The sequence below is a fragment of the Corvus moneduloides genome, chromosome 15, assembly GCF_009650955.1.
Source record: "Corvus moneduloides isolate bCorMon1 chromosome 15, bCorMon1.pri, whole genome shotgun sequence".
Taxonomy (NCBI): domain Eukaryota; kingdom Metazoa; phylum Chordata; class Aves; order Passeriformes; family Corvidae; genus Corvus; species Corvus moneduloides.
In genome coordinates, this window is record NC_045490.1 from 4,287,996 (window position 1) to 4,315,645 (window position 27,650).

The following is a 27,650-nucleotide window of genomic DNA, read 5'->3' on the forward strand; positions in this document are numbered from 1 at the left end:
ATGGGGAAACACAGCTGCTACCATGGGTGTTACTTCATAGCATGAAAGCAATATCAGATTGATTCCTTTTCCCTTCTTAAGGCTATCAGGGTTTGCAGGGAGTGGTTATATCTTAGACTAACTGATATAGCTGGAATAAAACAGGCTTTTGGGTGCCCGTCCTTGCTTCCTGTGTGTTGACTGTACCTTTTCTCGCCTGTATCGGTGTCTCTAATAAAAGATATTACCTCACCCTACAAAACTTGCCTTGGTTGTAACCATAGACCACTGTAACTTCAGCCAAGCAGCTACACCTCAAGGCTGTCTCTGATGAAGATGGGGGAGCGAGTGTGTTTTCCTAGAAAGTGTGTTGTGAAGTTTAATTTGCTCCCATTAAAGTGGTGCTTTGAGATCTCTGAATGCGGGGCATTGCTGAAGTGTGAAGTAATGTCTATAATCTCACCTAGAGTTTCCATTCCTGGCCTAGTTTTAGGTGTTATGTGGTGGTGTAAAATATGATTGCCGTGTATTTCTCACAACACAGCCCAATTGAGTAGCAGAAAAAGCATCCTCCAAACCATCATGATGCCATTTAGCAGAGAGTGCTGGAAGCAATAGGATGCCTCTTGTCGTAATTCTTCTAAGAAATACAGAGCCTCACAATCTACACCCAGCTGCTGACGCTAGAAAACTCAAGCATTTTGGTAAAATGAATCAAGCAGTAATGTTTCTTTTATGAGATCCCCTCCCAGGAAGAGAAGGTTTGGCACCATTTGGAGATCAGGCTCAGTGATCTGTCATAGCAAAGGCAGCTGTCCTGGAGTGTCTCCCAGGTCACCCGATCGAACTGGTGGCTCTTACAACTGTATTATTGCTTATGGAACAGTAATTGAGGCACCATGGTTAAAAATTACCTGGTCTAATAGGCAGTGAACAATTTGCACTCAATACAATTATAAGCCAAATCATTCATTTCATAACACTTGGACTAATTTATTTGTTGACCTTTTAATATCCATAGCTCTTCAGTAGTATTAACTGCAACTCGGACAAAATCTCTTGTTCATTTTACATTCATTGATTTTTTTTTTTTTTTTCCATTGAGGCAATAACAGTTGTTTGAGTACAACCTTTTCTTTCTGCTGTAAAAGTCAATCATGTAACTTATGGTGATATAACTCAACTGGACTGGAATGTCCTCTAAGTACAATAGCACAATCTCAACCTACTTGTACAGACACGGAAATGCGTTTTGGATTTATTTTAAAGAACATTTTGGAATACATTTGTGACTACAGATAACAAATGATACGTTTGCTGAGAGGAGAATGAAAACAAGACACAGAAGCATTTTTTAAAGCGGAACCACATATATTTAACACATTTTTTGTTGATATATTATGGGCAGCCCAAGATACAGAAATTGTGAAGTTCATTGGTTTTGTTCTTTAGGATGACCTGAGTGTCTCCACTGATAATGCTGGATTCATAATTTCGTCTGGACATAGCATCTTGAAGTCCAAACATTTGACAGAATAGAGATGCCTAATTTTCACAAATGTGAGCTTCAGACAAATAAAATGTGTTTAAAAGTATTTTTAATAAACATAATTATAAACATATCATAAATATATCATAATTTGATAATCTGGATTTTCTTTCATTATTCAGCTGTAAACTAGTGCGAGAGCTAAGAGGTTTGGTTGATCAAAAAAGCAACTGGAATACTGATATATTTTGAAAAGTCAGTATTTTGAAGCAATTCTATAAAATATATTGGTGTAGTGACAATGGCAACACTTTTCCCTCAACAGTGAAAAAGGAGCCCTAGATTGTGTAAAATGCTGTGCCTGCTTTTACTTTGTGGAGTTGTACACAGAAATATAGTGTTACCTCTGTGAAATGTTGGATGAATTTCTAAAATTCATGGTTATTCAACATTTATTCTTCCTTTGGATAATTTCAGCTGAATTATAGGACCGTAAATTAAAAATAACAATATGAAAAATGAAATATCTTTTATTTCTGATAAGAAAGTTGAAACTTTTTAAGAATATCTGTTAGGAGCCACTTTGTTAAAGTTGTCTTTCTGAGCCAAAGCCTCTTTGTCCAATAAAATACTGTGAGTCTTTTGAACACATAGTTATAAAATGTGGTTGTTACATTTGGTATTTTATGCTTCCCTAGAAATTACCACTTGTATCTGCACCTAATCTATGGTCTGTCTTTTCATTTCAATTGGGTCTGAAGTGGTCCTTGGCTGTAATGAGAATGCCCCTTTCAAGAGACTTCTTTTAATTATGCCAATGATAAAATGTAAGTGAAAGTAGTCATTTGTAGGGGTTATGACTGAGCAGTGTTTTAGCTGTAATACTAAAACCCACCAACATTATTCCAGTCTCTATTTCAACATTTTTATGCATCTGCTCTCCACAGAATGGAGTGGAATATTATTGTAGGTCAGAATTTCAATGTGTCTTATTTTTCAGTTTCCTCCTGCTATTAAAAGTAAACCTGAACACTCGATTTCTAACTGCTCATGCTTCCCACCTGAAGCATCCAATCCAGAAAAGTGACAGTTTCACAGATCTTAATGATAGGCTGGGTTTTTCTGTTTGGTTTGGTTTAGTTTGTTGGGGGCTTTTTTTCTCCTTCATTAAAAGCAAGCATGGGTGGGTCTTTAATGTCATTGAACACTTGTGTTTGGCTTTTTTTTTTATAGAAAAGAGCTAATTTGACATATTTAGATTTTGAAATAGGTAAATGCATAAGACAAACTGTGAAAATAAAATGGACAAAGCACATATCTACAATTTACACTTCAATTGCTACACAACTCCTCTGATTTACCTCAGCAGGATTTTTGCCATGCATTACCAAGCATATTCCTCTATAGATTTAAATGTAGCCAAGTGAATTTTGCCAGCCAATACAGTCTAGTTTGACCTAATGTGAGATCAATTTAAAAGTGTTAGGACTTGACCTGTGTTTGGAAAGTCTTTGTGTATACAAATCATAGAAAATAGATATCAGCCTGTCCATTTGCCAAGGAAAGCTCTTCACTCTTACAAATACATAATTTGATACCTGCATTGTGCCATGCACAAAATCAAAAGCCACAGGTAATCTTTTTTAGTCGCCAATATTCCAGGGAATTTTTCTAATGGACACAATGATACAATCCATAGAATAAAGCTTCTAAAACAGCCTGTGCAGTATCTTGGAATGACAGTGTCAGAATTTAGTGCCTCTGTTCATTTTTCCAAATTCTTTGAAAGTTTACCTAAGGCCAGACCTTCAAATCTTTCAAAACATTCTTCTTCTTCCATAAGAGAACGTTGACAATTTCCAAAAAATATATGGGTTTAAAATAGTCGGAAAATTTTGAGCAATAACTCTTCTTTTTCCCCCCATTTTTTCTCTTTTTTTCCCCAAGAAATAGGAATGTTAATACTAGCAAGAGCAACTATCAGGAAATCTTACATATGCAAAACTAAAAAAAACCCCCAAACCTAAATCTCCATAATCTCAATAATGAACCTCTGCTTTAAAGTACTGTAGATGCTCATACAAATGGTTTGCAGTAAATTTTCAAAAATAAATGCCTGAAGTTCCTATCCAAGATTGCCATGGGGTTGAAGGTATTGAAGGCACATAAGGAAAATTTAGAGGGAACTTTTGAGGTCAGGTAGAAGAGAAGAGTCTAATGTTGTCATTTGCTTGCTCATATGGATAAATCAGGAATAATCCTTTTGTAGCCTGGATAGATGGGAATAGTGTGAGTCACTGTAACCCGGTGGGATGGAGGGATTTCCATAAGGGAAGTTGGTGAAGGATTTTTTGTTAGTCATTAAATTATGTGGACTTACCCATTTGTGCTCTATTTTATATCTAATTAGATTGTCTTCTGGTGATTCACTGAATATGACAAATGGACCATTGTATGACAGATGGGATGGCATGAAAGAAGTGTGTGCAGGAGAACTGGTCCTTACACACTACAGATCTTTCAGGTTTTTGTATAGCATGGAAAATGTGTTTCCTCTCCTGATCTCGCTTTTTCAGACCAAGGGGATCTGTCATTAGACCCTCACAGTGTGAACCTGCAGGACAATCTGTGGGAAATGCTGTAGGAGAGGCCAGAGAATTGCCACAGTGTTGGTTCCTGAAGGGACAGGTTTGTGAGTCCCAAATATGACTGATGCCTGCCAGCTCTCAGCTGATGTGCTGTAGGTTGTGAACAGATATAAGGGTACAATGCTGTAATAACTACCAGCCCTGCACTGGGTGCATGAAAAGTAGATTGGCCTCATGAGGTAAGATTTGACAGCTCTGAAGGGTTCCTGCACGTGGCTGTAAATGCCTTTTTCTGGTAAACTGTGAGGGGTTGGGGGCAACACATGCTATAAACATACTTAAAAGAAGCAAAGTTCTACAGCTAGCAGAGGGACTTGGGTGGGAGTCATGACATCACTGTTGTCCCTAAAGTTCCTAAAGGAGATGATTTGGGGCCTGGCAGAGTGATTTTAGTCCTGCATATCTGCTCTCACATGCCCACTCTTCCTTCTCTTAGAGACCCAACATTAGCAGAGAAGTCCAGAGCTTTTAGCAACAGAACCCTCCAAATTACTTTCCAGATGCCTCAGTTCATGATAATACGGTGGGAGCATCCAGACTCTCAAATGACAGTTTATTCAAAGAGTTATTCCAAACCAATAATATTAATGGTGGTTTATTCCATGCCACCCTGTATCTAGATGAAGTACACATCTGTGTTAGCTACTAATTCTGTTGTTGTTATTATGTGCCCATCATTTATGGAAATGGAGACCACCAGCATGAGTGGTGTGGATTAAAAAAGGAGGTGGATTTTTTTTTTAGTGTTTAACTACACCATATTTCCAGGAGGTTAATGGGTGTAAGATGGGAGACTTGCAAGGACAGACTTTCAGGTGATCATCATAATTTTGTTCCTTCTTTTGTCAGCAGCATTTGCAAAGACTGTTTGACAGGGTGTGTTTTCCCTAAATGCATTTATCACCTTTGTGGTTAAGAGGAGTTTTAATCATTGATTCTCAATGTTTATGGATAAATGCCTGCTCCCATTTGCACTTCAGCATTTGTTCTTTCTGCTGCCTCATAGAGGCTTCCTATATTTTATTTATAAGGTTGGCTCATTGTGGAGCAGGTGGTAAGGTTATGCCTGACTGTTTTTAGTGCTGAAAATTTAGGCTGTGATTTTCAGTTTGGGTGGAGGCTGATGAGGCTACAGTGGCTTGGAAAGACCAAGGTTCCAGCTCGCAATGCAGACTTGTTTTCTGGAAGTTGCCATTGAAATTCAGTGGCAGGAATTCAGTGCACTTCCACCCCGTAGGCAGTGGTAAGCTGAAGCTTTTTTTTTGCCCCTCAAGTGAGATATATTGTTTTTCTCTCCCATTTTGCCTTCTTGTGTTTGTGGTATCTATATGGTATTCATTTCTTTGGTATGATTCAATCATAATATATGGAAACAATTCAGTTTGTTTGCTGGAAAAGTTTTCAACTTTGTGTGAGTACAGATATCTTTTTAGAGAAATGGCCTTGTTATTTTATACTTCCCATTAGGCTGGCATGGCTCCCTCAGTTTTACAGTAAATGGAGGATCTTTACATTTTGAATGGTGTTTATGAGTCTTTACAAAGCTGTAATTGCTGAAAATGATACAATAATGCAGTGCTCAGTGTTGATGTGGAGAGATGGGATGTTCTGGACAGGCTGAAGCTCTTGTGTACCAAGCTCAATGTCTGGCATTTTAGATCTTTGGCATCCTTCTAAATGTCTCTCTTGGTTTTGCCTTTATATTTGAAAGAGGTGTTCACAATTTTATCTTTTAAAATATAATGCATATGCAAATTTCAAGTATAAGTTTAAAACTTACTTCTAACCCATGTCCTTAACTATCACATTTATAATTTCACCAGTTGAAAAGCAAAGGGAAAGCTTGAGCACAAATTACTGTGATTTTGACTAGAAATTTCAGAATGTGACCTTTCCAAGGTGAAGAAGTGAACGGGTGTCTGAGGCTGAGCATTTTGAGTCTGCAAAGGGGCTTTTTTGTTGCAAGTAGCCATGAGAGTAGGAAGTTAGAAGGCAGAGGCAGGAGGTCAGACATAAGAGTCAAGGAAGTATGAATGACATCATCATCCCTAAGTACCCTCTCAGAAGATGAATGAGCTCTCTCTTGTATTACAATGCTAAAGAGCATTAGAAGGTGATATGATATCCAGACAACACATAAGATAAATGCCTCAGAGGATGCTGGAACAGCTTTCCCCCCACGCCCTCCATGAGTTCATAAATCCTTCGGTGGTCTCAATAATACAGTATGTGGCTGATGAGTGTTATATATTGTGGTCAGCTTCTTCTTGACAAAATTCATTTCGATTTAACGAGTACCTTGAACATTATCTAATTTAGTTACTTTATCTGAACAACTCAGTGTAACTCTATATACCCTTTATCTCACCAGACTCACAGCCCTTTTGGGACACAGAGTGGATTTTTTTTTTCATGAGTTTCTGAATAAAAAGTAAGCAGATGTTGCAAGAAGAAATAGCCCATCTCTTTTAAAGCTAACATAGGATGTGTTTGTCATGATAAATCTTGACACAAAGTGTTTTCATCATGACAAAACTTGAAATGCAAGTTTCATGTTCTTAATGAAATCCTTCTGAAGGGAATGCAGGCCTCCAACAAAACACACAAAGGTGCTGTAGTGTTCAAGGTACACTCAGAATTGGATTTGGTTTGAATTTCAGTCTTTGTGCTTCAAAAGCGTAGTTATTCCAGTATGATTTGTAGTATCTTTTCTACAGTAATTTTGGGATATGCAAAGTTGCAGTAGATTTTGCTACTCACCCCCATTTTGTGTATGTAGACACCCCTTATTATCTTCAGAAGGAAAATTTGATCAAAATACTTAATTGTGAGCCTGTTTCAAAAATTACTAAAACTAAAAATCCCTCAGTAGAAAATCAGCTTCAGTTTGGAGTAAAAATTGACTCTGGAGTTTTGCTGTGTAGCTTCATGGAGTGCAGATTTCTGATCTATCATATTTAAGGACTAAAGTAATCTTTCTTTTTCTCAATATTTGCTCAATTGTTATTTTTAGAGAAATAAAATTATTCTCGTTTGAAACGAACTGCAAAAATAGACGACCCTCACTTAGGTCTAGCTAAATGCTGCAAAGTCCTTTATTCTAAACCAAAAGCTGTCAGACTTTTAGCATTAACAGAAAAGTGGATATTCTTTGACAAATGCCCCCATAAATTAGATATTAGCTTTAGTCAAACTCTGTCTCTCTCAGGAAATATTTCCACTTGCATATTCAATTGGAAGGACCTTACATGATGCCCACTTACTGCTATGAAAATCTAGGCTTCGGAGATGAAGGCAAAGAAAAATTTTTGTGAACAAAAGAATATCTGGAGTAACAGACCTTGAGTTAATGCAGAGATTTCTTTTTATGGAATGTGAGTTTCACTCGCTTTTTGCTCTGTCTGCTGCTCTGTCCACCTCTCTATCTGTTTATCTGTTACCATCACAGTGGTAACGTGCAGTATCAATTGGATTTTAAAAGACATAGATCTCTTATACTAGCTGTCCTTTTTTATAATACCTTTTACAAATTTAATCAATGCATTTTAATATACAATATAGTTTAAGTGCAATATACGATAAATATTCAAGCTTCATCTTAAACATGCTCTAGCCTTTAAATTGTTAAAACTGCAGTGCCCTTTCAATCTACTTACATAATGTCATAAAATATACATTTCAAGGTAAATGAAGTCAGCTACTTCAATTTAGTCCCTCAAACTGGTAGTAAATGAGAGGTTAACACTATGGTGCCAAACCCATTATTGAGTAAATTTAGCACCTTGGACAGCTCTGTAAAATCTTTATTGCTTTCCTGACCTGCTCGTCATGTTCTGTCTATGTGTTCAGTGGCTCTCAGCTCTGATTGAAAGGCAATATATTAGATCCCGAACACAAACATGCTCGGGGGCTGCTTCACTGTGAGCGTAATGACATGGAGGTGAGAACAATTTTCTGGTCACCGCAATCCAAGCACCTTGCAAGGTCTGCTGCTCTAACTTATAGAGGACTTCGGGGGCTCCTTTGTACGTGGAGCAGCTTCTATTGTAATTTAGGCAGAGCTGCAAAGGGTTTAAGATGCGTTCAGAAAACAAGAAGTTAATGTCTTGAGCCTGTCTCTAGCAGCATTTTATCGTGTATTTTTAAAGCTGGTTTGTGTCTATAAGAAGTACCGTCAGCTCAGGAATAGAAGATACCACTATTTGACACAGGAGGGTTTTTCTGTGTACCAGCTACTTTGTATGATCTGAAAACATCATAAACAATAAATGCTTTTATTGTGTGAAAATATTGTTAGAGAAAGTATGAGACTCAAATTTACAGACTCTGATAATGTTGAAAAAAAAATAAGCATTGACTAGCTAAGGAAATTGAATGCTACTTGTCAAGAATGTTTCAATAAAGCATCATGACAATTAGTTTTATTTACATGCAATATGATATGGCATCAAAGAACTTCCAGTGTTTAAGAACTGAAATATATTTGATATTAGGTAGAGCAGCTGTAAGATTCTATGTAATTACCTCATTTTTTAACATGGTTTTCAATCTCTTTTTAGATGCACTCTAAGGTTTTTAGCTCAGCATTATATAAATAACTATGATTAGTCAGGTAGAGCAGAAATGACTATTTAAAGTTTCTTTTTTTTTAGTAATTTGGCATAATGACAGCTTAGGTTAACAGTATACCAAAGCAGTTTGTGGGCTCTGTATCACATTCTAATTTTCCATCAGTGAAATATATACTGCAAACAATTTCTACTGAAGTGTAATAAATCCTAGTTTGCAAAGTCAAACACCTGTGCAGTAATTTTCCATCTAAAATCAAGGATTGAAAAAGAGAACATTTTTTCAGTAATGTCTCTGTTCTTCTCTAGTTTGTATCTTCAACATGAGGTAAAAAGGGCACCTCAGTGTTGTGACGAACAAGGATTGTTTGTACCCGGATGCTGTTTGTGTCTGTCTGTCTGTCTGTGATTATACTGCTCACTGCTGTGGTCAAAAAGCAACAAAAAACCCACCCCAACCAACAATCGCAGCAGAAAACCAACCCCAATCTTAAAAATCAAGCAAACAAACAAACAAATGTAAAAGAAGGAAAAAATCAAGCAAACAAACAAAACCCACCAACAGAAAGAGGCTGTAGCAACTTAACTCCTCAGAATCTGCTTCAAATGTAGTGATTTAAAAATCCATCAATTATGTATTACATCTCACTTCATATGTGGAAAATAATTTAAATGTGTGTTCTGAGACAGGGGTGTGTACAGCAGAAGGCAAGCCTAAATGTTTACTGGGAGAAGAAAAATCCTCCATCTCATTTTTGAATTTAGGACATTATATATGTCATAAGTAGTTACTGCAGTATGACAACTATTTTATCTTATATTATAGAGGATTTAAAATTGAAAAAAATGCTAATATGCATCTAAAAGCTTGTCATTTGAAGAGTTGTTCAAGGATTTTTGAAGAGGTTATGGTGACAGCAAAATGAATGCAATTATATCTCTATTTTCTGATCAGAGTCTACAGTATATGAAAATTGAGCATTACTGTTTCTTTTTGGTATAAAATATGGCTATTGTGTAAAATATTTTAAGTTTAAAAGTTTAACTTTGTAGAAAACTGTAAAATCCTTAGAACTGGTACTATTTTTGTAAGCTACTTACAGAAATATGCCATGTTGAATAGCATCATGTTAGAATATTAGAGCAGTACTTAGGAACTACAAAAATACGTTGTTTTACTCAAAGGATGTTCTTGGCCAGTTTTGATCGGGCATTTGGGAATCTGCTTTGAAAGATGCCTTGAAATAATAAGGAAAAAAAATTCTTCTGGGTTAATACTGCAATGCATTTTTATATTTTCTATCAGGGTTATCATCAGGACGCTGTAAAATGTAAGAACACAGGAAATGCTATTGTTACTTGAATGCCAGTATAAAATACCCTGAGAAATATTAAATGAAAAGGAACAAATAAGAAAATGGAGGGGGAAAAAAAATGCCCAAAATGGAGAACTGAATCTCAGACTATTTTAAAGTCTGCTGTCCATGCAGGGAATTTTTCCAGGAAACACTGCATGGTCCTGGGCCCTCCTCTCACACGCTGCATGTGTTTTTCTCTTGGGCATCATTTCATGTACATGGATCCTGCTCTGACCCCTTGTACCAGGACACAAACTGAAGAAGTCAAAGGGTTACATTACCGGTAGCACAGGACTGATTGGGTATCTTCTGAATGTGGCCTGCTGGGTAAGGTCACAATTCCTGCAGCACGCAATTAAGAATAAAATAAACACATTGAAGGGATTCATAACATGCTCTGAATGACATTGATTGCAGTAATCTAGTGAATGACCTCGGGATTGTATTCTGCAATAAACCCATGAGTGGTTTATAGTGCAGATGGTAGAGACAATTGAGTGATGTATTTTATTTTGCAGCACCAATGATTCTCACCTTTTGACTTGATTAAGCGTGTGTGTGAATAGGATGAACCAGTGATTTAACACCATTCAGTGGTTGCTGAGAGTTGTTACAATTAAGGTTTACCTGGTGGGAGTAAAAGAAGGAAAAAACACTACAAAACACAGTGCACCTAATAGAAGAGAATAAAAGATTCTAATATTTGTTTTCCCCACAAGGAGTTTATTGAACTCAGAAGAATGCTTCTGTTTTTATATTGACAGGAAGTAATACTTAAGAGGGCTGCTGATTTAGTAGAAGCACTCTATGGTATGCCACATAATAACCAGGTAAATGCATTCTACTTCAGCAATTCTATAACATGGCTATTTCTTACATGTACAGCTAGACCAGGGGCTAAAAGGATGTGATACTACAATGGGAGACACGAATAAATGTAGAGGGCGATGCCATATCTGGGGTGGGGTTTAGTTTGCTTGTTTTCTTTTTTAAAAGGTGTGAATTTAGTGTTTGTAAAAGCACCATGGAGGCATTTCCCCACTTTCACCAGATCCTATATAATGTGGGCAATGTTGTGCATTATGACTTGCCACCAGTGATTTTTCCATCTTCCCCTAAAGAGAGCTCTAAGGTGGAGCAAGTCCAGGCTCCAGCTCCATCCTTCCAGTTGGTCTTTTTATACAAAGTGTGGCCGCTGGGACTGAGACTTCCAACTCTCTTACCACAGATGTCAGGATTTATCAGGAAGGCAGCAGCTCCTACAAGCATTAGCTCTCTGTCAGCCAGCTGGTTCAGAAAGAAAACCTTTAGCCTTTGGACAGGGAACTGTTTCATTTGAGGCTGTAAGAAGAGGTTTGTCAGAGTCTCATTGGTAACTCTTCTATTTTTTTTTTCCCCTACTTATCCTGTAGGAAATAATCCTGAAAAGAGCTGCAGACATCGCCGAAGCACTCTACAGCGTCCCCCGCAACCACAACCAGCTCCCCGCCCTCGCCAACACCTCCGTCCACGCGGGAATGATGGGAGTCAATTCCTTCAGTGGCCAGCTCGCTGTCAATGTCTCCGAAGCTTCCCAAGCCACCAACCAGGGTCAGGAGAAGACTCATCTTCCTCTCTCTATGGATCTTTTCTGATAGAAGTCAGGGGGGCGCGCAGGGAGTGGCAGAGGGATGTGGGAGCAGGGCTGGGCAGCCCATCCCACACCCTTGGATGACGCAGGATGGGGCTGCCCTAACTCAGGAAAAGCACTTCTGCATGTCTCTAACTAGCTTTTCATTCTGCCCAGAGTAACACTTGTATTTGTGTCTAAATCTCACTAATTTTAATCGGCTCCAGCATGTACTTAATGTTAAGTACTTGCATATATATTTTCCTGAGCATGGATGATCTCTCAGTCTGGGCCTTGTGTAGCATTTACACAAAATTATCCCTTGAATGTTTATCTACTTCATTTGGGTTTGTTTTGCAAGAGATTTGTTTTGTGTTTTTTTCAGAGTTTGAGCCTTTCATAAATTTTACAACAAGCAAAGAACAGAAATGTTTACAAAGACATTTTCAGAGCTTGTCTAATTTTTAAAATAAAGTGGTTTTCCCTTTGTACAAAATCAGTATTGATTTAATTCCCACAGTTAAAAATAAAAAATAGCTGAAGAACATTTTTGTAAAAGCCCTTTGCATTTTGCCCTCTCCTTTGCTCAGCTCTATGCATTCTCCAAATTAAAAATACACTTTAATGAGAAAGTGTTAGGACAAGGCTGTTTCTAGAATAGCAGACAAAAACTTCTTGCATTACACTAAAAAAATAAAAAATTACATTCAGATTGAATTATTTTATGCTGTGTGTTAGGAAAAAAAATTGGCAATTTTTCTTCTAGGAGTGAAAATGTATTTTTGTATTTCTGTGCTTCTAGAAACAAATCTTTCTTTATGAATATTTGGATATGAGTTTCCTAAAATGCCATTTCAGAATTAGGTAGAGATTCAAATTTTAACTTGCTGTCAAATTTGATGCTCATTTCCCACCAACATAATGATCAGACCAAGGCAGAAGGACAAAGGATATCCCACAAGCTGGAGAAATGCACTACATTTCCTGAAGTGTGCAGTGAGCATCTGAGATGTGTTAAATGACAGCGACATCAGAAAAGAGTTAACAACAATCACGTGCTTTTAACATACCTTGAGTGGGTCTGGACTCCTCACTCTGAAAATGTAGGTCATGTTTACTTCATTTCCTACAAGCAGCGCTTTCAGAGTGAGCGTTCATCTAACACCCAGCGGTGATCTTTGCTCCGGGGCATCCATGGGTTGCCTGGGGAGCTCTGGAGGCTCCAGCCTCCCTCCTCCACCTTTGTGCTCCCTCCAGCAGCGACCTGGGCAGGGAGGCGTCCCGATTTGGGTCCCTGGTGGTCCTGGGGGGTCAATCCCATCCCTCCCTGTTCTCCCTGGCTGGACTGAGCTCCCCCTTGGTTTGTGTAGGAAACTGTTGTGGAGCTAATTCCAGTTTCTGACTGTGTTCCCTCCCCACACAAGGTTTCACTCGCAACTCCAGCAGTGTGTCACCTCATGGCTACGTGCCAAGCACCACCCCGCAGCAGACAAACTACAACTCTGTCACAACAAGCATGAATGGCTATGGGAATGCTGGAATGTCAAATTTAGGCGGTTCTCCAACCTTCCTGAATGGATCTGCTGCCAATTCTCCCTATGCCAGTGAGTATTTTATGTATTTTCTCTATTTTGCACATTTTTATTAGAAGGAGGCAGTAGATTTTCTGTGATGCTCAATATTTATTTTCTATTTTGAGCACTTGAAATAGAATTTGGTCTCTACTCTCCAAGGCATGGACCTTTGATGCACTTTGAAGACCTTAGTGTTGCCAGAAATTCTCTTCTCTGTTTTAGTATTATTCTTATTTTTTTATTATTATTTGGGAGTCTTATTAAGAGCTTGCAAAGCATAATGTCTGTCATGATTTAGTCTGATAGTTTCATAACTTCCCTTATACTCTGTAAATAAGAAACACTGTCCTCAACTTCTGAGCAAATAATATGTTCATAACCTTTATAAAGATTATGAATTACTACTGGGCCTAAGCTTGATTGTTTATATTCCACTTGCTTTTTAAGTAGCATTACTTTGACTTCACTGAGTCAGTAAAATATGATTCTGTGTTTTAGTGTCAGTACAGTGAATGCCACAGAAATGTAAGTCATACAAATCATACATTCCATGGCGTGAAGAGCTGCTGGTCTACAGTCCCAGTCATGGAAATATTTATGTGCAGGACTAACTTTCTGCATTTTGATATTAAAGGTTTAGTAAGCTGTTTAAATATAAATACGTTTCTATTGGTAAAGGCCTATGAACCTATTCTGCAGCTGCTCGCTCAGCTCAGTAATCCCTGGTCACATGAGAAAATTAAATGAGCAGGACCTGCCCAATTCCTCTGACATTGCTCATGAGGCATAAAGGATTCCACTGACATCTGTAGAAAGCTGACAGCAGAATCAGGATGGAAGGTCTGGACATATAAATAGATTTATAGGCTGGGACTGTAGCATGGACAGGACAAACCAACTGCTGAAGGTACCAAGGTTTACACAGCAAATCTGAAGTTAATGGTGTAACAGCAGTAATGAATTATTTTGAATTGAATCAGAATCAAAAAGGGGATAGGAACTCTGAATAAAATACTTAACTCCAAGGCTTCTTATCTGCTGCAAATTTAGAACAAATTATTTACCCACACAACTAGTACTTATAACCTGGGAATTGCTAACCGGTGATTATTTTTGTACTCTAATAATAATGTAACATGTAATGTTACAAAGTACCTTACTTATTAAGTTGGATTTACTGTCACAGAATCTGCACACTCTGAATTCATAATATAACATGATTGATGAGACATCTCCTCTTGGAAGCAGATGCCAGTAATTCATTTAAAATACTGTAGCAGTGTATTATTTCATATTTATGAACGAAGTCCTCTTTAGAATAGCACTTCACTTCCTAGCCCTGGTTCTCTATTCTATTTATATTTTGGGAGGTTTTCTTGGTAGATCTGTCATTCTGCTAATGTCTAATCCATTGAATCAGAAAATGCTTCAATCATGACCTGAAAATTAAAAGGTGGCATTCTTAATTAAATCAATAAACTAATTGCTGTATAGTAGCAATTCAATTTAGGTGCTTTGATTGCTCTCCCTTAGCAAGTACTTCCAGACACAGAGTGACTTCAGACTAAGATTGTATCTGTCAGACTGTGAAACTTTGAACGTTTAATTTCCATTAATTGATTTCCTCAGTGTTAACAAATATGATATCAGATTCTCAAATAAGAACTTAAATAGGGTGATTTTTATCTACATAAATGCAAATAAAATAATAATTCAAAGCCCAGATGATCATAATTTTACTCTATAATACGTAATTATTCACAGCCCACTTGTATGTCTAAGCAGTTTCTAAACAGGACAAAGAATGGAAGTATGGGATGTCACTTTTGGTCCTTTTTTTTTTTTATTGTTGGATAAGAGGGGAAACTGGCAGTGCTTTCTGAATATTATAGTTAGCTTTACTGTCGTGAGAAGAAATTTGCTTAAAAGCTTGATGGTAAATACATGAACCAAAGATATTTGTTGTACTATATAATAAAATAAGGGTTTAAGGATATCTGTGTTTAAAGACTGAACTTCCCATGTAGCACATCTGCATTTTGAACACTCAGTTCAGCCCTAAAAAGCTGGAGAGCATCCAAGAATAATTCTCTTGCTCCTGAAGCCTGTTATTATTGAGTACTAAGGAATGTCTTTTTGGGGGTCTTTCTTCTCTCTAGTTGTGCCATCAAGTCCAACAATGGCCTCCTCCACTAGCCTCCCCTCCAACTGTAGCAGCTCCTCTGGGATTTTCTCCTTCTCACCAGCCAACATGGTCTCAGCGGTGAAACAGAAGAGTGCGTTTGCGCCTGTCGTGAGACCCCAAACCTCCCCGCCTCCCACCTGCACCAGCACCAATGGCAATAGCCTGCAAGGTAGGTGGAACCAAGGCTGCAGGAGGTGGCTACTCCCAACCGTGAGCTCACGGTGCCTCATGAGGCTCGAAGCGACACCGAGTTGTCCCAGGGGAGCGAAGGCAGTGGGGGATCCCCGGTGGGCTCTGTCCTGAAGTTTCCTCCTGTAAATAGTATCTGGACTCCATCCCCAGTCCACCTTGTACCCTGCAGGTGTTTGGCAACCACCCTATCTCTAACTCAACTAATACTGCTGAATTGAGAGGCTGTGTCTGTTAAAGCACAGACCTACTGTTTTGATAAACACAAGTAATATTTCAGCTTACTAATACCGTCCTTTTTCTTTCTTTCCTCTCTTATTCCCTGTTGTCGTCCTTTATCAGACCAGTCTTTTGTGGACTCTAGCAAGTACTCCACTGCAGGGTCTCTCCAGGGGCTGGCCTTCTCCTGAAGTACGTCACTCAATCTTCCCTTCCTTTTTGTCCTTTGTCATAGTACACTTGTGCAGAAATCCGACTGAGAGCAAATAGACCGTTACAGAGCTTGGCACAAACCTTCCCTTTCATAAATAGGAGATGCATTACAAACTAACAGCAGTGTTTTCCACTTTAACTCACACCAGGGCAAACATTAGTTTCCACTGATTAATGTACTCCGGTGCCAATTAATTCCAGAAATGGCACAGGGCCTTTTGGAAAGCCTATTGAACTGCTGGTATCAAGGTGCTGCTGCTTTTCTGCATCCCTTCCCCTCTCATTGCAAGCATTAGTATCTAAATCTGTTTGAAGGGGTGATGCACGTGAGGCAGTGACAGACAAAAGCTTGGCAAACTGAGGGTGCGGCAAAGCCCAGCACTGCCCTTCTCATTGTTTGGCTCAGTCTGTTTTACAACACGGTGCCTAAACCTCCCCATGTGTTTCCCTCACTGCACATCAGTGTGCTGAGAGAGGTATTTTCATGCTTACTTAGATCCAGGGGTTTCCTTAAGCTGATGCAGCCAGCTGCCTCCAGCTGCCAGAGGTGAGAAAGATTTCGTGGTGTGCATTGTGCTTCCCCCAGACCTGAGATTTGTTTCCTTTCCACGAGCCTGTGCAAATTACCCAAAGAGCATCGAGTGGGGAATAAAATCCATCCTTTTTAAAGCCAGGTTCAGAAGATGTGCGGAGCAGGATGGTTGCACAAACTCCACGTCACTCCTCAATCTCTGGAAAGAGGAACACTGGGCTTGAAGACAAAATACTGATAGCACCATTAACAGCCAAAAAAATCTGTATGCAAGCAGAATGGAAGGAACTCATTCATAAAAGCTTGGCTCTACTGTGCCTGAAGGAAAGCATTGTCCTCAGTGCACGTTACCCTGGTGAACTGGGAGGAGGAATCCTTCAAGGTGCACACACACACACACAGAAACTGTGCAGAAGCTGTAAATTTACTAGGAACTAATAAGCAGAACTTGGGTACCTTCAGTTAGGGCTTCATTATAAATACAAACTGTGTCAGGAGTAAGACAAAACAAAATTTTCAGGTGAACTGCAGCATTTAGGAGGTTCATTTTTGAACATTTAAAAGAATTGGCAGTGCTGACATGCTTCAAGTTTTAAAAGCAACAGCTAAAAATATTTCCCATCAGAAAGAAAAAAAAAAAAAAAACCAAAAAAACAAACTTTTGAACACGTTAATGTTTTTTTCCTCTCTTCACCTTGTCCCATCTTCTTGTTGTGGATGGAGAGAAAAAATGAGTAACAGGAGAAAGCTTTTTCAGGCACTCTTTCTCCTTTCACAAGACACAGAATTCTCAGGTTCCGTGTAGTTATGAAAAGCAATTATGGAATGAGCCGAGAGCACCGGACACAACTGGAGCTGATTGCCTCCTCATTATGTCACGTCCACATCCGCAATGCCCAGAAACCACACAGATCTGAGCATTTCCTCTAATTTTTATTTAGCAATTCAGTTTTCATAATAAGAATGAGACACCAAGAGATGGTTCATTTCTAGGTCATCACTGAACTTGGGGGTGAGTTAAAGACACACAGCCTTTGGTCCTTCTGACACCACCTGAGGCTCGTAACAATCGCTCAGAGATGCACTGCCTGTTGTGCCTTAATGCTTAAATAAACAACCATGTATAAGGAGGCTGTCTTATCTCTCTTGGGCTTCTGGATACATCAGAAAGCAATCAAGCTTTCCTTACGTAGCTTAGATATCAGCAGAACTCACTAAAACAGCAGCCAGGCTTATCTGTTGTTCTCTTTGCCATGCAATTTTGTAAAACCCCAAATGCATTATTTTTGTAATTTGCTTGCAGCAAATACAAATTAGTATATGATAGAAGAAATAAAGGCCATTGGTGGGAGCTTTTCTATTCTCTGCCCTCCCTTTTTGGAGGTGGTGTGATCTCATACCTACACTGTTTCCCACTGATATCTCTGTTTTCAGGATCAATAACAGGCTACAGCTGAGAGAATTTGCATGACTAGATGCAGCACTTATGGAATAAAAGTGGAGTGATATAAATGAAGGCTTGGAAAGAATGGAAATATCAAAGCTTTTAGGCAGAAAAGATATCATTTGCCTTGTAATTTAATTCAGAATTTCAGAGCTCTTCAAAAACAATAATGCTTTGAAAAAATGACCTAAGATCTGCCTCTGTGCCATTTGTTTCCCACAGAAAAAGGTGCACGGCTGATCTGTAACCACAGGGAAATGTCTAAATCATGAAGGGAGGAATTGCAATTATCTCACCTTTTTTGGGCTCCTACCCAGGGTAGACAGCTGTCCTGTCCCAAGGGACACAATTCTTGACCACTTATCGGTGAAATTGATTTGCTTCTGATGAATCTTTCGGATTGAGAATTTTTTGTTGGAATAGTATCTTTACATTTTCTGAAGAAGGGATACTTTTTCTAAAGCAAAGCAACACCTTGTCCTAAAGTGTCCTCTATGCTTCTCATTGAAGTGTCTTCCTGTAGGACTTAAAGCAACTTAACTCACTGTTCTATCCCTTTTATCCTCACTCTCAGCTCCTTGAAGAACCCTTATGTGGGGGGACACATTCAGTACAGTGATTCCACATGACAAATTCCAGTAATTGAAATGCTGTTGCAGTGTGCCACCTCTGAGGGTGGCCTGCTGCAAACATGTTGGATGTGTTTTGCATTCTCTCCTTCTCCTCTCATTTTATTTCATTTAATCAGTGCAGTTTACTCGAGCTGTTCTCCCCTTGCTGATTAGAGTTGTAATTCTTGCACATATGGTGGTGTTTGTGGAGAAAACATTTCCCTCCTCTCCCCCTGCAACCCCAAATCTGTGAGTCTTTTACTTTGGCTCTGTTCTTATCAAATAATTGCAGCTGTAATTAAAGCACAATGAATCAGCACCAGTCACGGGGTTGAGTCCTTCCTTAAGAAATTACATGTCCAGATGTCTGGAATGGCAGGCAGCTCCAGCATTTAAATCATGTGCCCGGGAAGTGCCACCAACCTGAAGGCGAATCTGTTTTCTACCTCTTGGCAAATAACTGTACAACTGGCACTTTAGAGACACATTCTTTTTACAGTTTCCATCATAAACTTCCATGACTACCCCTGTAATGATGTGCTTGCTCACAGTGTGTCACCTGGACACTTGGGATGTCTGATCTGTGTCCCCTGTAAATAGAGAGAGATCGAGCTGGAGGTCACCTTATGTGCAAAACTGTAGCTGTTGACTTTTAATAAATGTCTCCCTGCTAAGAGAGGTGGTGGTTTCATAAAAAGTGAGGTAGGAAGCTTAATAAAGAAATGCTGATGATTCAACTCAGCCAGCAAAAGAGAAAACATCCTAAATTAAAATTCACCTACGACTCACTTGATGGAGTTGGTGGTGTCTGCTACAAGTGGAATAAGAAAGATGCTGGTCTGCTAAGCCACGAGTTAAACACATATTTCAATTTGAAAATTGGATTTGAGAGTTTAAGTCCTTTTCTGAGCACCTGGAAATGCATACGTGAGTCCCAGGGATGAACACTGATCTTTGGGAAGACTGGTACAGGGGAGTGACCCATGCCAGAGTGCTGCTGCAAGGGACAGCCCTCCAGGGCCATGCCAGTGGTGGCCTGTGGGACTCCAGCTGTTTTCCCAAATGTGGTGCCAGTACCTGCTTTGCTTTTAAAAGAGTAACGGAATGTGTGGCAACGGTTGGGTCGAGTCAAAGCCTCCTGAGCATTTTGGGAATTTGAAATGAAAAGCAGAAAAATAAGTTGGGGCCTGATACTGATACTAAGGAGGGACAATTTTTCTACAGAAAACCAGTAAATTCAGCGAAGTCACTTGCAATTTGAATCACTTTTCAGTTAGAAGGAAACTTGCCATTTTTATTGTGTACATAGCTGTCTCTTATGAGTGATACTTATATATGAATTTAACTCAAAGTACATCTGACTACATTGCTAGTAAATGTTTAAAGCTCTGAGGATTTTAAAAGTTGCTTGATAATGCAGAAAATTAACTTTTTCCCTCTCTCTCTCTCTCTCTCCCCTCCCTTTCCTTCCAACAGCTATATCTGGCATGATTGTTCCCCCCATGTGAAAGAATTGCCTTGAAGAATTTTATTAATGAAGAGGTTGAATTCTGCTTCAGAGAGAATCTGATACAAGTCCCAGAGTGGAACTTTTTACTCAGGCCTTTTTAAAAATAAAAAAGAAATAAAGAAGGATCTTACAATAACTGCAGATTTTTAAACAAAACAAAAATCACCATCCTTGCAAATACTGAAATTAACAATCCACAATTGCAAGGTGTTGATTCAAGTTGTCCATCCCAAATACCTGGGAGATATATTTATTGTATGTTGATAAAAAATCCACTTTTTTTTTTTTTGGGCAGGGGGTGGGGGCTTGCTTTTATTTCCTTCTGGTTTTTTGTGGTTTTTTTAAGGCTTGATTTAACTCAACACCATTTGTCTTTTATAAATCATACAATTACACAAGGGACACTAGAGATGGAACTCCACATTTTTAATTTATGAATTTTTTTTCTTTTCCAAGCTGTGTAAAGGAAAATGAAGTGGTGTCATTTACATACAAGTCTGTATGGGACAGAATAGAAGTGCCAGTTAGTTTTTCGTAGAAGAATTATGGCCATTTAATTAAGGGTCGGCTCATATATGTTGCTTATCCAGTGGTGACTTGCTGATATGACGCATTTTTAATGTTCTAATTAAATAGATATCACTCCCTAGAAAGCTGATATTTTTGGATTATGAGGGTGGGGTGAGGGGTGGGATCAGTAACCTCTGCCTTTAATACCAGGCTGAAAAATTGTGTAAATAATACACCAAGAAAAGTTCATCAGAGAACACCAGGTTGGAAGGGGAGTTAAGGTCCAACCTTTCTTGACAAAAAGCTGGTGGAAGGGCAGGTAAGGATGGAAATATCAAATCTGACTCCTCTGGAAGTGCAAACCCAGTGCCTGTAGATGCAATGCCAGACTTGCAGAAGAGGAGAGCACGGCGCTCTCTCTTTGGGTGATGACATCTCAGACCCCTCCAAACGAGCGGCCTTCCCCAAGCCCAGCCTCAGCTCAGCTGTGCCCTTTGGCTCTGGCACGGGGGGCACAGCCTCAGGCTGGGTTTGCACCCTCCCCACCCCGAGGCTCTCCTGGCCGAGGCTCCCACTGGCATCGTTCCTGTATCAGTCGACCCTCCCAGTTGGTACCACGCTCTATCCAGGACAGGGAACTGCTTTTGAGTAGTGAAACATGAGTTTGGGGGTGGGGGTGGGGCTCTTAGGAAGGTTTCAAATCCAAACCATAGCTTCTGTTTTACGAAAAAATTTTGCTATCATTATCTGGGAAGTGTTCTTACAAACTATTAGTCAAAGAGGCAGCAAAGCTCCGAAGATGCATTACCTGATATTTTTTCTTTGCTGTTGTGTTTTGTATGTAGTTATAAATACTGTAGATTTTTTGTGATTTTTTGCCAAAGTTGTTGTTCTATTTATACATTTTAATGTCTTAAGACAGTTTTTCAATATCACAAAAAAAAAAAAAAAAAGAATTTTACTGCATATTTTGCAAAAAGAGCTCACTACCTTTAGCTTGCACATACTTGCAAATTAATTAAAGAAAAAAAAAGCTTTTTGTTTCTGTTTTTTGTTTGTTTGTTTTACGGGGGATTTTGTAAAATATCCATATAAATAATGTATTTATCTTTGGAATTTGTACATTGCTTTTTGTCCCCTACAAGTTTATTTTATTGTGTATGTTTGCTATGTGAAAAGTGCTGATTTGTTTGGTCATTCACCGTTGTATTAGCTGTTTAAATGTGATTTTAATACATTTCATTTATAGGGTTGTTTTTTTAGTATTGTTTAAAACCATGCTTCCATTTTTTTTTTAATTTCCACCCAAAAGCCATTGTCTATTTTTGTATTATTTGTAAGTTAAGAAGTTTTTTCCAATATATGGCAAAAAGTAGCATATTATTCTTGTAGCATTTAGTTATGTAGATTTTAAAAAAAAATGTATCCTTTGCTTTTGAGGCTTAACAAAAACTAATGCTGTTTTACTCTATTAATATGCATGGGATTTCTCCTCTTTGGAGTGACGCATTTTTGTGCATTAAATATGGGGAGAAACTTCATAGAACTCAATGAAAATACTTTCTTTCTTAAGTCTGCTTGTATATTTCTCTGTCTTTCACATAAATATAAACCAGCAGATTGGATGCCTTAACAATGCAAATCATAATCATTTCACTTGTACATTGTACTGTGCACCAGAACTGTCAATCATCACTAACATTCTAAGAAAAAAAAAAAAGGAATTGAAAAGCACAAAAGAACTGTTTTGTTACCTTAAAACAATATAACTTTTTTCTAGTCGAGCAAGAAATCATTTACAACGATGCTGCAACTGTGCATGCTTCCTGTATGAATTTTGCAATGGTTTTCACTAGAATGTCACAGTGTGATCTTTGGGGGGAAGGGAAAGAAAAACAGGAATTTTTTTTTTTTTCATGGTGAGAAAATAAAAGAAGAGAAAACTGGAAAAATGTGAGAGAGATCAGTTTATTGCTTCTCTGTATTCCAAGCGATTATTCTAATTCACATAATGAGCAACAGCACGACAATGTAATCAAATTTAAAGCCATATTTTGTCCAGTGACACCGTCGATTTCTCTTGTAGAGCTCCACTCAGTCCTAGTGATTCTGACACCACTTTAGCCACATTTGTAGTCTCTATTCCAGTGTCCAAAGAGCCTTTGACAATGTGCATAATTCCATTTTGTTGCAGCTATTTATCATGGTCTGATGAATGGGAATTTATCAAAAATCTCCCCCGCACCACCCTTTGTCTTTTACAAAGTAAAAGATGCAGCTGTTTACAGAATATGGCTTTAAGTGGAAACATTCAGATTTCAGTTTTAACAAGGTGAAGCTTCACAATGACTGGATTGCATAAAGTAATGCCTATTTCCTCACAGTTGTACTAGGATGCAGCTAAAATGAAGTCATCTCTGAAACTACTAACCTTTCACCTTCTTATCTAAATCTTTTTGAATAGACACACACACTGTACAGTTCTATTGTTAGAGAAACTAACTACTGTAGAGATTGTTATAATTTTTTTGCAGAAATTCAAGCTGTAAAAACTTTTCAACTTTCACAATATTTAATTAAAGTTACTTCCTGTCTGTGAATACAGCTCCTAGTTGTGTGTTTATTTTTCTGCTTCTGCTAGTCTGTAGATGAGAAAAAAATAAAATATAGAAGCCAGAGGCTCCTGAAATTAAGGAGAGACTGAAATTCATGGAATTATACAGTGAATCGTGGTGAATGCTGGTGCACTGAAACACCTTTTCCTCTGTCTCCAATGGATTTCAAAGGATCCTCGCTCAGAATGCTGAAGTTTATCCTGTTAATCTTATTATTTCCATTTTTAAAATCTATTGTTTGCCAGAAGGGCCAACCTATTTATTCTAGTGGATTTCAGGGGCATATTTGGCTTTAGATGCTCAGCTGCAAGAGCTGTCTCTCTCAAAACACAGTGATCATGGAGCACCAGGCACATCCTACTCTGTACCAGACATCCAGGGAGACAGGAATTTTCATCTCAGCATTATTTAAGTCAGTGGCAGCACATCCAGGTGTCCAGTGACCCGTTCAAGGCCAGCTCCAAGAACTGCATCTACCTGTGCTGAGCTCCTTGCCCATGAAGGAGGCTCCCATAAAGGGTTTCCATTCTTCTACCCTTCCTAAATGACAAATCCATCAGCTGCTAAATGGTTCTAGGCATTCTGTTTCACTCTGTACCCCTCTGGCAGGAGAGGACCAGGAGGAATTTTACCTCTGGCCTATGGAGGGCTGACACACTGGCACTTAATTTCTCTGTCATACAAAAGATCTTTAAGCATCAGACCTAATTCAAGGCTCCAAGGAAGGAATAGGGATGCTGGGTGTTTAAATTAAAATTTACTTTAAAAAAATGAAGTTATTAAAACATAAGCAGCTGGAAGGGGCTCCTTGCAATGTTAAGTGTTGGGTATCCCTTTAATGTTAAGAGATCCTCTCCAGTAGTTGTTAGGGGAGATGTTGGCAAAGTCAGACCCTGAATGTGTTTATTCTGTCAGCACAAGAGATCTGTCTTTTCTGCCTGAGATAATTCTCCTGGTTCTCTTTCAAATGGTGTGAATATTGGCAGCTCTCACTGCAGCCGAGGGCTCTGTGAGTGCTCAGCTCACTACAAAGATGTTGGGTCAGTGTATCTGAAAAGCAGGCTGAGGGATTAAATTCAGAATATAGTATAACCTGTAACAGGTGCAGCAGAGCAAGAGCTCTGCTTCAGCCTTTTGGATCCAGTGACAATGGATTTGTTTGAAATTTAAATTCAGCCACATTTAAAAAGAAGGGGGGGTTAGGATGGCAGGAGGCTGCTGAGCTCAGATGTTGAAGAGTCTGCTGGCCAGCCCCAGCGGTGTTCTGACAGGCCAACCTGAGCTCACCTGGGTGTCAGAGCTGTAACAGAGGGCAAACAGCTTTTCTGATGCCAGAAGAAAACCCTCTAAAGCCCAAAGCATGAGGACCAGGTACAGGGAGCACATCCAGGTGTGGCTGAGTGAGACACGTGGCCCACGATGGGTCCTGTGCCCAGAGGGAGGGGAGTGTCGTTTGTCATCACCCAGGGAAACGTGGCTTAAGGTGTATAACGATGTGACTTATTCCTGCCCCCTAACCTAGTGGCTTCTTTCATTTTTTTAGCCACTGTAGTAGTCATATTGACTGAATGGTCTGCCCCTGGCAGTGGGATTGGTTGTAATTTTGTGTGGGCATGTCTCTAATATTTTATTAGTTTAAAGAAACCTCGGCAAGATGAGGTGCCTTCACTGTTAGTTTCCGTGCCTTGTCTGTGTGTCTGCCTATTCCCTTCAGAGTCTCTCCAGGCTCTTGCCACAGCTGTGCTGTGTAATCGTTTATGTAACTCCGCTTAGCACCACAGCCCCTGTATCTTCTGTCATTGCATGGGGCAGCTGAAGACTGACAAATGAAGACATTTGATGTTATTCACTCGATTTCCTGAGCTCCTTCCTGTTTACTGCCCCTTGCTCCCTGTCCTCTTGCAAATATTCACATTGTGCTGCTGTGCTACAGACGGGTTGGAGCCTCCCACAGAGTCCCTGGCCCCCAGCTCAGCTCCAGACTCCTTCAATTCCACGGGACAGAAGTTTTGGGAAGTGCTTTAGCAAAAACCACATTCCCCATCCACAGAAACATTACAGAAGCATCACTTGCTGCTCGCTTCTCCCTTCACAAACACAATTATCATTGTACTAATAAAAACGTGCACACACTAAGGGTGAACGTTTCGAGTCCACTAGATACAATAAGCTCACATCTCAGAGATGCTGAGCAGCAGCCTCACACTGAGGTCCCTGAGACTCTTGGTCAGCTGGTCACTGCCTCCTTGTCTACCCATCCATTGTAGTCACTCCTTCCTGTCATGTGCCACCTCCTGCCTGCCCCCAGCACCATTGTCTCAATGGCACAATGACTGATTTGGGCCCCATTTGACATCTCTGTTTCCTCCACTTCCCAGCAGGTGCTGGCTCTGGCATCCCTTTTGCCCAGCATCTAAGGCTGATATTTCAGTAGTGGAGGTCAGCTCAATACTTTAAATAAATAAATAATAGTTCCAACTCCACAGCCCTCTTCACTCTTCCTCCCCTTGCTGCCCTTGAGGATAGAGCTAGACCAGAGCTTATGGCACTGCTCCAACATGATTGGCAGGCCGTGAGAAAAAGCACACATCTTGGGAAACTTTAATAAAGTAATTCCAGGACACAAATGCCAGTGACTACCCAGGTCACAGCCTAACAGCAGGGACTGCAGTTCTAGGTGGCTTTTTTTGTGTGGGCCCACAACAGGAATAGCAAGTACGGTGACCTAACACATATTTTCCCCCTTATTTTCAAGGAAAATCCCAAACTTCGTCACTAATATGGATGCACATTTGAAGAACTCAATGGAAAAAAACCTACTTGGATGATCACTTAACCCTTTCCCGAAACATCTAATAAACTCTCTTCAATATGTGCCCATCCAACAAAACCCTGTTTTGTATAAGTGAATGAAACTGTTCCCTTTTTTTCGTTAAATAATATGAATCCCTAATTTTCCCACATTTATCCATGTCAAAATGTATCTTGTACAGTAAACCCTTACAAAAGTTTCAGTAGGTTTGCAAGAGAGTCTCGCCATGCCTGGCAGCTCTTGGCCAAGTGCATGGAAAAGGGAAGGACTGATGATGTTGTAGCTCTGTGCAAGCTCTCAAGGGGCTCAGTAATCTGGTTGAGAATAACTCAGGATAAATTCACCACCGAGGATGCCTCTGTGGCTCCCTGTAGGGGGGCAGCAGCTCAGACCAGACCTTGGCACAGGAGGCACAAAAGTGCAGCCGCGTTTGTGCCCCTGTGCGTGTTCAGGTAGGAAACTGTGAGAGCTGTGGGAAGCAAGGCCCGAGGTTCCCCTGGTCATAAAAATTGACTTTTCTGCAGGGTCTAGAGGGAAACAGAGCACAAACATTTCACTTCCACTGCCTGCCAGACCCACACTGTGTCCCCAAGCTTTGCAGGGTCCTGCCCATGGCCCGCTGCTTCCCTGCCCACCACCCCTGCCAGGGAGAGCTCTGCCTTCTGCCTTTTTCCATTTCCAATGAGCTCACATTGCTCACCAAGCCTGCCCCAGGCACTGCCTCGCTCCCCCACCTTGCCACCATTAACTTTGCCTTCAACCTCTGCTGCATCATTGCCTTCTCCAGAGGGTTCCCTATTTATATAGAGGGGAAAAATGCTGTTGCTGGGACTGGAAATATTTTGTTACCTTTTTCTGCTTAAGTGCGAGGCATTTTTATCTGTGATCTCTGGAGACTTATGCTACAGTGGGACTGATTTTATCCACTTACTCAATGCACTTTAGTTCAATAATGATTACAGAACTTCTACATAATATATTAGGTATAGCTGATTTCCCAGGGTTTGTAGCCCTCCATCTCCCCAAGCATTTAAAAAGGAATCTCTTTGTGATAGGGATGTTATGAATGATACACTACTCGACAGTCATGATGTAAAAGTAATAGCAGCAGTGGGCCAGGAAGGCAGAGGCAGGCACTCGGCTGGAAAATGCCAGAGCTTGTGGATAATGCAAGCCAGGAGCGATGACTTGCTTTGTTCATTTTATCACTGCTCCTTAGTGCATCAGCAGCACTAAGTGCTGGTTCAGGCAACCCAAGCCAGATTCCCAAACTCTCCCTCCATCACCTTAACACAGTCTGAGTGTTTTGGCAATTCACTGGCTCCACCGCAGCTCTGGGTTGACCTGGTCTCTCTTTCTCACTCACCCTCTTTTTGTTTTTAACTACAAGTTGAGCTTTACAGCTTGCTCAGCTGTGGGTTTAGCAGCCACATCTGGACCTGTCTCAGCCAGCACTCATGCCAGCCTGAGGTGCCTGAGGGATTGCAGGAAGCTTGTACATTTGTTTCCTTCGACAGCAGAAGTGTTTGTGGTCACGGCCTCCTGCACACCTGAGGTTACACCGTGTGCCCTGACATGAGAGACC

General features: G+C 39.8%; 1 protein-coding gene across 9 annotated transcripts in view; it reads left to right on the plus strand.

The window, feature by feature from the left end:
- The window catches only part of EBF1 (EBF transcription factor 1), a 271,263-nt gene extending 248,021 nt beyond the window's left edge, over window positions 1–23,242 (plus strand). For 5 of the 9 annotated variants that reach the window (XM_032124832.1, XM_032124833.1, XM_032124834.1 and 2 more), the window contains exons 12-17: window positions 10,807–10,872; window positions 11,455–11,632; window positions 13,076–13,255; window positions 15,385–15,579; window positions 15,942–16,010; window positions 20,095–23,242. In XM_032124832.1, coding sequence (XP_031980723.1) covers window positions 10,807–10,872; window positions 11,455–11,632; window positions 13,076–13,255; window positions 15,385–15,579; window positions 15,942–16,009 — 687 coding nt within the window. In that variant the 3' untranslated portion in view covers window position 16,010; window positions 20,095–23,242. The remainder of the gene's footprint in view (window positions 1–10,806; window positions 10,873–11,454; window positions 11,633–13,075; window positions 13,256–15,384; window positions 15,580–15,941; window positions 16,011–20,094) is intronic. The other 4 variants (XM_032124836.1, XM_032124837.1, XM_032124838.1 and 1 more) reach the window with 1 other exon arrangement.
- The last annotated feature ends 4,408 nt before the right edge of the window (window positions 23,243–27,650 follow it).